Source organism: Ceratotherium simum, chromosome 30 (genome assembly GCF_057802395.1).
Source record: "Ceratotherium simum simum isolate JZ-2026a chromosome 30, ASM5780239v1, whole genome shotgun sequence".
NCBI lineage: Eukaryota > Metazoa > Chordata > Mammalia > Perissodactyla > Rhinocerotidae > Ceratotherium > Ceratotherium simum.
In genome coordinates, this window is record NC_141929.1 from 22,013,924 (window position 1) to 22,023,749 (window position 9,826).

The window sequence follows — 9,826 nt, forward strand, 5'->3', positions numbered from 1 at the left end:
ATTGCCACATTTCTCAGGAAAATGGAGAGGGCCCAGAGGAAAGTAATCAAATAACGATTATTCTGCTGATGACTGCAAAACTGACTGTCTTCAAGTGCGTGGAAGCTTTTTATGCAGTAGATAGATTACTTTGTCTAAGGCTGGAGCAGACAGGGTAGAATAGGTGGATTTGGGTCAGAAGTGAACAAAATAAGAGCAAGGTTTGGCCTAGATTCTCTAGATCTTTAACAGTCTCAAAGGAAGGGCCCCAGACGGATGCACCCACGACCTTTCTTCATAGGCTGAGGTGTCTCTGATCAGGTCAAGCAATGGGGAATCTTTAGCTTCACAGCAGAGAAGGACAGAGAAAAAGGAATGGTAAGAAAGAGCGTCTTAAGAGCTTTAGAGAAGCCAAGGTGAGAGCAGAATGCACTACTCCTTAGCTGCAGTGCATCCTCTTTTCAAGTTATTAACATGCGGGGGCTATGCCCATAAACTGCCCATTTTGCTCTGCTCCCAATTTCTTTTTGGCTAAGACAAGGTTGGCACTCAGTGCAGTCTGTCTGTCAAGGGCTGTTTCCCCATCATAATTTTCCTTTCTAATGTCAGTTGTATGTATCCCTCCACTGGGCCACATCATCATCATAACCCTTACACTTGCATCCCCAAACTGGTACCGTGGAGACCATCATTAGCAGGAACCTGTACATTTTGTTAGTGTAATGACAAAGTGTACAGATAAAAACAGCATATGATTAGGAGTTCAGGTGATAGACATAAAAATTTGAAACCTGAATTTATTTTCCATTAATAGAAACACTACAATTTGTGCATGACATATACTAGTAATTAATGGCCCCGTTCGCAAGTTTTTGCCTAAGTGGAGGAAATAAATGGACCTGGTTACATATCTGTGGCCAGGGTTGAGAACATTGGGTGTCAGGATGAAAAACTGTGAGGAGCTTGAAAAACATTTTCTTACCACGGGAAATATGTTGCCAAGACTGAAGAGCGTGAACTGTTTTCTTACCCCTGGATGATGAGCACTTCTATGTAGGCAATTACATTCAAAGCCGAGATGACATTTCCAAGAATTCACTTTCCTCTCTTTGCCAATAAGTTTCTCTTCCTCATTAGTCTACTGCTCAAAGAAGAGAGCTTCCAGAAAAGAATGAATATTTACTGTGCATCTCGAACAGTCTGGCACTGTGCTAAGTAGCTTTATGAATGGAATAAAATTTAACCCTAAAAGTTATTAGTTTCCTGGATGAGAATAAAGAAACGCAAGACATTTACTTAATATATCTAAAGCCAGGCAATTAACATGTGGAAGATTCAAGGTTCAAACCCAGGTCTATTTGACCGCACATAATGAGAGATTTGCTCTTTGGAAGATCTATAAAGGAGAAAGATCTGAGAAAGCTCTTGATGGATATTTAAAAATTGAGACATTTGTCTTTCTCTGTCTCATCTTATTAACCAAGGAATCAATTTGAACCTTCCCTGAAAATGTGTCCTCATGGAACCTTTTTTTCTCTTGAATCACCCATAAACCTCAGTAATGTGTATGTCCAAAGTGAGGGGACCCTCTTGAAGACAAATGAGAGAGCGGCTGCTAGTTAAAATAATTTACATGAAAGAGAATCTGTAGTCAAACTTAAGATGCAAAATTGATTTCTACTATAAAGGTTTTGTTGTTATTGTTAGTTTGTTTCTTTTTCCATTTGTTTTTCTAGATTCATTTTTCATCAAGTTCCTGCCCATAGTGGCTTTTTTTGTTAGTGAAAGATCAGTGATCAGAGTGGACCACAAGAAAGACTATCACAGGACATAGCACTGACTCCTCTGAAATGGCCCTCCTGAAAGGAAGCTCACCGTTCCATTGGTGCTGGGGCCGCTTAGATCTACAGAGGAAATATTTTATTCATTCAAGCAACATAGATCACCTAAGTGCCATGCCAGGCTGGTTAGACACATTTCCTATCTACCACATTCACCCTTCACCAGTTCACCAGTCCTGGAAAATCTCAATACTGCCTAGGTTTTCTGATAGGAAACTGTTAAGTTTCCTGAGCCCTCTGGAAGCACAGCACAGAGGACAACCAGTGGCTTTTATTACGTTATTTGGTTCCAATAACAACCCCATGAGGCATGCTTGATATCAACCAGTGTCCTCACTTTAAAGATGAACAAGTGAGGCTCTGGACGGGACAAATGACTCATTCTAAAGCATATAATTAGTGAATGCCCAAGAAAAGCCCCTCAGTCCATCTCTTTCCCACCTCTTGAACTAATCTTAAAATCCATATGTGAAACATGTTTGACTAGAAGAGAATAAAAAAAATCTCTCGAGATTCTACCAATCTATCACCCAGAGATTGTAAATGGTTCAGTCAGCTGGGGACTTTGATGAGCCTTTATATAATAGTTTCAGCGTGTCTGAGAGGACTCAGCTGTTCAGAATATGAAACATCTTGAATTCACATGCTGGCGTCCTGCTCAGATCCGTGTTTTCCATTCGTGTTTGATTTTCAATTACCTGCATGTATAAGCCAGCCTGCTGTGATCTGGAGGGACAGTCTTGCATGGATGGCACATTGAAAAATAGATTTTAAATTATGGCTTCCACTGGTTTGGGAAAAAAACCAAAACTGTTCACATTCTCTTCAACCCAACACCATGGGTGACAGGATGGGACCCAATAGACAAATTAACTACGTGATCTATTGGGGATGTCATCCACGTCAAAGAGGTATATTTGATTAAGTGAGTTAATTAATTTGCTTTTCTTCTTAAATTTTTCATTTTCATTTTTATTCATAATGGCATTAGTGACATTTCAGATCATTAAAATGGGGTAGATACTGTAACTTTTAACTTGTGAAAGTCTTATTTGAACTCAAAAAAATATGAGAAGAAAAAATAACTTATTTTGAAATAATTTATGATAGATATGTAAATTTATTTGTAGTTGTTAAGCATAGAACAATGGTATAGATAGCCTCGAATAGGAAAGAGCAAGTCAAGCAGTCAAGAGTCAGTCAAGAAACTGAATTTTCAGTTAGCATTTTATTTGATCAGTTTGTTTTTATTTTTTCATGATTTTCCATAGTATATATAATTTTTCTCCAGTGATAAGAGCAATATATGCCAATCACACAAAATTCAGAAAGTATAGAAATGAAGGCTTGCTGTTCTGCCTTGTTTTGATTGAGATGTTGGCAGCCAAGGGCAGAGAATCTGTCATTATAAGGCCTCCCAAAAGCCGTTGCATGTACGCACGTTACCTTCTGCAGTACTCAGAGTATCTGCTCATCCCTAAATGAGATTGAATCTGCCTTTTATATATATATATTTTATCTCAAAGAGAATATATTACATTTCCTTTAACCTAAAACATATCAATTTAATTTTGAGATTCTAAGATATTTTTTCCTACGACAAGAGTTAATTCATGTTACTGTCAAACCATTTAAAGCCAGCTAGCTCTTGGGCCATCCTGTTGGTGATAACATTCATATTGCTATAAATTACTGATTCTTAACTCACAGACAGAGGCAAGCTATACCAAGGATCTATGTGTGTATGTGTGTAAGTGTGTAATTTGATGGAGCATATTCAAAACTTCTACTCTTTTACAATACCAATCTTTTCCCCCAAAGCATACAGCCTGGAAAAAATATTTTTGGCCGGTAGAAATATGCAGAAAACATGATGAAGAAGAATTTGGGGGTATAGGTTACAACCAAGTGAGAAATACACGAAAGCCAACATCGAGAATTTTGGTTAAACCTTCTCCAGAACTCAGTTATGCATTTGTTCAACAAATATTTATTGAATGTCTGCTGGGTGTCCAGCACTGGAGAGATGGAAATGAATCAGATAAAATCCCCTGTTCTCCAGAAGTTTACGGTCTAGGGGAGGTCAAAGTGGTTATGCCAGCAAATAATGACAGAATAGTGGGAGACCAATTTCTGCAGGAATATACAGTGTTACGGGTCACAGACGAGATGATGGAAGAGGCCTAGAAAGGGCTCCCTGAAGAGATGACTTTTGGATTCGATTTTGAGGCTGGAGAAGAAGTTCATCTGTCATGATAAAAAGAGCAGCTTTTGGGCATTAGAGCAGCGGGTAAAAAGGCAGAGCATTTGGAAGAGCGTGGTATGCTTGGGAACAGAAGCGAGTTCTGCACGTCAGGCTGAACTGGGATGTGTGGGAAGGGGTGGGAGTGAGCCTGGAACACAAGATATAGTCTAGATTAGGGAGAAATCTGGTGGTCTGCTGTGTCAAGGTGGGCTGTGTTGTGTGGGCAACAGAGAAAATTTGGAATCATTTTAAGCAGGAGGAGTGACATGTTTGACTGAGTGGCTAATGGTGCTTGAATTTCAAAGAAACTATAAACCTGCTGCTGGGTTTACAAAATATTTCCTCTTTAAAGACGATATTTTCCTTTAGGACTCCTGAGTGGGTTCCCAGTTTGGGCAAGGTTTGAGGGTGGATTGCAAATCTCTTAAAAAAGCAAACAAACAAAAATTGGCTGAAGGCTTGTCATGAAATAGAGAAAGTACAAATATGAAAAGAAGCTTTTTTGTGTTTTTTTCTCCTATTCACTTATATATTTAATTATATCCTATGCTAACACAGAGTATGTGGTTGAAGCCCACACTCTTTTGTGGGATCTGATGAAGGAGGCAATGCTCAACCAGAAATTGAGGTGATTAGCTTGCTAATGAGGGCATTCAGTGTCTTCCAAATGAAAAAGAACCAATTTCTGAGTTTTGTCCCAAAATGCATAGAGATCATTCTGTGATCCTGTCATGCCACATGACAGTGGCTTCTGCAGATGCCTAGATTAAAGAACAAATGGGGAAGATTCTGGTTGTTAACCCGGGTGATGGGAAGAGCACCCTCACATCTGCCAAGCTGAATGCAAAAATGTGAAGGCCGTGGTTTAAATGGTCCTGCCTGAGAGCACACCTTGTCTCCCCTCTCCCCACAGACAACACCGCAGGCGTGTATGCCCGGCGCGGAGGGTTCAGTCGGCAGAAGCAGGATTTGTACCTCCTGCCCATCGTGATCAGCGATGGTGGAATCCCACCCATGAGTAGCACCAACACCCTCACCATCAAGGTCTGCGGGTGTGACGTGAATGGGGCGCTGCTCTCCTGCAATGCCGAGGCCTACATCCTGAACGCCGGCCTGAGCACGGGGGCACTGATCGCCATCCTTGCCTGCATCGTCATTCTCCTGGGTAAGGGATCCCCGTCACCTGGAGGAAGGGCCTTACAACCAGATACCCATCCTTGAAACACATCTATTTCTTGAGGTCAGGCTGGTTACCAGGAGCTATGCTATACCCTATGGACACAGTTTGAGACAAGAGAGAGGCAGTGCCTGCTCTCATGCATTTTATGGTAGGGGGCAGGGAACAGGCAGCTTAACAAGCAGCAATAGCAGAGTCAGGGGAAGGTTATGATGAGCAGATTGCATCACAAGACTGCATAGCAGAAGCTGTCAGGGCGCTCTGCGAGGGGACAGCGCCTTTTACAGAAGAAGAATCTAGCCAGAGATCTAGTATATGAGCAATGGTTTGCCTCATAAGAGGAAGGAGAAGAGTTGGAGGCAGAAAGAGTAATCCTGATGCAAGGGACCGTGTATGAAGGACTCAAGGAACTAGATGAAAGTCGGCCTAGCCAAAGCTTGGTGTTGACTCTCCTCCTCTGTATCATACGTAATATCTGGGTGCAGTCCTCAGCTTCTGGGGACCCCTGGGGAGCTTTTCCTTCACTTGCCAGCTGAGTTAGTTCTGCACTTCCATCCCATCTGTGGTCTACTCTGTAATAACAGCAATGTGGTGATGCAAATAACATCTACCATTGCTGGGCCTCAGGAGGATTAAATCATTTGTCCCAACGCCTCAGAAGTAGTGAGTGACAAAAATCAGGATTCAAATCCATGTATGTCTGACATCAAATTTATGCTTGTTCCATGATGTGTAGTTCTCCATTGAATGAATTAATAGGGCCCAGCTACATAAGGAAGAGCCAGGGAGTTTAGTTCAACAAATAGTTACGGACTATGATCTGGGTACCAGGCCCTGTGTTCAGCGATGGGAGATAATGAGAAGAATCATAGAAGATCTCTGTGCTTGATAAGTTCATAGCCTATCAAGGAAAATATGCATGAACAGATAGACTACAGAGGCACATGGTTTGTGCCATGATGGGGACATGAACCAAAGGTTGTGTGCACAAGCGTAGAGTGTGCCTGACATTGACTGGGAAGGTCAGAGACATCTTCCTGGAGGATGTGACATCCTTGTCAGATGCTAGAAGAGTTTTCCAACTGGTGAAAGGGGCTGGGATGAATGGATATTCCAAGCAGAGGGAACAGAATATGAAAGACCTCTGAGAAATTCATAGTCTAGTGGATGAGCCAGAGGTGTAAACCATGTGATAAGTGTCATGATGATGGTAAGAACCCACTCTATGGGTGCATAGAGTGGGAGCCCATAGCCCTGTCTGGTGTCAGGGTGGGGTGCCAGGAAAGATTTCCATGGTGAAAGATAAGACAGAGTCAGCCAAGCAAAGAAAGTGAAAGGAGTGGTCCAGCTAAAAGTGTTGTCAAGAACAAGGCACAGAGGAAGGACTCTGCTTGGTGAGCACTGGGAGCCACGTGCAGTCTGGGCAAGTGCGAGCCTTCCTCCCTACGTCTCAGAGTGATGGTGGGCCCAAAGGGCCTTTAAGTCCATTTCCCAAATACAGCTACAAACATTTTCTTCAGTCTTGCTGAGTGTGTGGGAGAGTGTTCTAATGGAATGATGTAGAAACCTCTTGTGAGGAGGTGGGGGGATCGATAAAGAATTAACCATCGTCTGAACTTTCCTTATAAGCAAATCTGCTCACTCATCCTAGATTGTCTGAGCTTAGTGGAATCCCCTCTCGCAGGGAAGAGATGGAGTTGCTTCATCTGGAGTTTTAGCAGATGCTGTTTTCCCGTGTTCAAATAAGTAAGGGAAGATTTGTTTCTTTGGGGCCTTTAGAAGTTTCCCCTCTTCTATACGGTGGTCTGAAAAGAGACTAGCTTACGGTAAGATTTCTTGTTAAAGTAGAGTAGGGTCAATGCTGACCCCACCCCCGGACCTCTGGGCAAGAGCCAAGCATCACCTCCTGCAGAAAGTTGGGACCTGACGTTTCTGACTGTCCTCATTCCTAAACTTTGAAGAGGCAGCTGTCTTCCTTTGCACAAAGAAACAAGCCTGAGCCACTTTTAGGAGGCTGCAGACAAACATATTTAGAATCTTTCTCATTCTCAGGAACATGACTTCCAAATAGTGCCGGATTCATTTGTAAAGAGCTCAAAATAGTTCCAGCGGGCCAGTTTGTTTGGATATGATATTTTCCTGGCAGCATTTTGCAGAGCAGGAGACAGGTGGAGGGCCATTTTACACATCTTGGGGGATTCCAGGTGGAGCTCTCATTTCGTAGCCTGGTTCCAGTTCTGAAGCATGAGTACGCCGTGCTTTATGGTAAGCCGACTTCCCCTGGGAAGAGAATCCAGGATACTGGGCTTCGCCTATGCTTACTTTCTTTTTCTTTCCCTGTAGTCATCGTAGTGTTGTTTGTGACCCTGAGAAGACAAAAGAAAGAACCGCTCATCGTCTTTGAGGAAGAAGATGTCCGTGAGAACATCATTACCTATGATGATGAAGGGGGTGGGGAAGAAGACACAGAAGCCTTTGATATCGCCACCCTCCAGAATCCTGACGGTATCAATGGATTTATCCCTCGCAAAGACATAAAACCCGAGTATCAGTACATGCCTAGGCCTGGGCTCCGGCCAGCGCCCAACAGTGTGGATGTGGATGACTTCATCAACACGAGAATACAGGAGGCGGATAATGATCCCACCGCCCCTCCTTATGACTCCATCCAAATCTATGGGTACGAAGGCAGGGGCTCGGTGGCCGGGTCTCTGAGCTCCTTAGAGTCTGCCACCACAGATTCAGACTTGGACTATGACTACCTGCAGAACTGGGGACCTCGGTTTAAGAAACTAGCAGACTTGTATGGTTCCAAAGACACTTTTGATGACGACTCTTAACAATAACGCTACAAATTTGGCCTTAAGAACTGTCTGGCGTTCTGATGAATCTAGAAGATATGGAAACAGGTATTTTTTTAAATCAAGGAATGGCTCATTTAAAACAAGCAAAGTTTTACAGAGAGGATACATTTAATAAAACTGCAAGGACATCAAAGTGGTAAATACTGTGAAGTACCTTTTCTCACCAAAAGGCAAATGTTGAGGTTGTTGATCAACTTCGCTAGAGAAAAAAACCACTTGGCATACAAAATATTTAAGTGAAGGAGAAGTCTAATGGTGAACTTACAATGAAGGGAAATTGTTTATGTGTTATGAACATCTAAGTCTTTTTTTTTTTTTTAATATGTCAAAGAAGCTTCCACAAAATTAGAAAGGACAACAGTTCTGAGCTGTAATTTCGCCTTAAACTATGGACACTCTATATGTAGTGCATTTTTAAACTTGAAATATATAATATTCAGCCAGCTTAAACCCATACAATGTATGTACAATACAATGTACAATTATGTCTCTTGAGCATCAATCTTGTTACTGCTGATTCTTGTAAATCTTTTTGCTTCTACTTCCATCTTAAACTAATACGTGCCAGATATAACTGTCTTGTTTCAGTGAGAGGCGCCCTATTTCTATGTCATTTTTAATGTATCTATTTGTACAATTTTAAAGTTCTTATTTTAGTATACATACAAATATCAGTATTCTGACATGTAAGAAATGTTACGGCATCACACTTATATTTTATGAACATTGTACCTTTGCTTTAATATGAGCTTCAATATAAGAAGCAACCTTTGAAATAAAAAAGATTCTTTTTTAATTCTGGGTTTGAGTCTTAACATTGAAAAAAATTAAAAGCATTCCTAATGACCCATTTATATTTCTAATTTAAGATAATTGTGATCTTTTAATAACCCTATTTATGATCTGTTGTAGTCTGCTGCTTTTATTGTTTATTTAAAATCAGATATGCTTTGCAAATGTTTTTTCAGACAAGATTCTGTAACATCGTGTAAAGCTTTTGTACATTCTCGCTGTTAGCTTCCTGGCTTCTCTTCGCACCCATCTTCTGAAAAGAAAGGATGGTAAAGATCTAGGTCAGTCAATGATTTTCTAATACTTGTTATATAATATGCATTTGTCTTATATATCAGTAATTCGATGGTTCTGAGAGACGGATCCATGAGGGAATGAAATTATCAGAACTCTAAAGTTCAAGATGCAGATTTTATGCCCCATACCGAGCATTTGGGGGTTGGGAGAGTAACAAGTCAAAAATATAAATTTGCCACGTGTACTTATCAGACCTCCTATGTTATTCTATTTTTCCTCACTTTGATCTTACCAGGCTTATCATAATGACTCTGACAGTTGAAACTGCTTGTTTTTCCTCCTGTAGTTTTAACTGCTCTTAACATAATGTGGCATTTTAAATTTTGATAAAAGAAAGAGCAATTCATTTCCAAATCTTTGTTTTAAAATATGCTTGATTTTAAAATAAGCTCAGAATGAGGGCAGGGACCATGGTGGATTCTGAGGGTCAATGCCATTTGATCCGCGAGTATACTTACAGTCTCCTGCAGCCCCAGCCAGCCGCCTGGGGATTGGGACTTCTGTGAAGAACACTTCACCTGCTCAGTTGGGCCAAAGGTCAAACATAGCAATACTCGGGGAAGGACCACTCAGTACTTCCCCACTTTCCCCCTAGACACAGGGCAGACGCTTTCTCTTGAATCGCAGACAA

At 41.4% G+C, this 9,826-nt stretch overlaps 1 protein-coding gene across 2 annotated transcripts in view; it reads left to right on the top strand.

Moving 5' to 3' along the window:
- CDH11 (cadherin 11) overlaps window positions 1-8,902 on the top strand; it is a 144,488-nt gene extending 135,586 nt beyond the window's left edge. For both annotated transcript variants that reach the window (XM_087420161.1, XM_004431677.3), the window contains 2 exons: window positions 4,979-5,230; window positions 7,586-8,902. In XM_087420161.1, coding sequence (XP_087276287.1) covers window positions 4,979-5,230; window positions 7,586-8,082 — 749 coding nt within the window. In that variant the 3' untranslated portion in view covers window positions 8,083-8,902. The remainder of the gene's footprint in view (window positions 1-4,978; window positions 5,231-7,585) is intronic.
- Window positions 8,903-9,826: the final 924 nt, after the last annotated feature.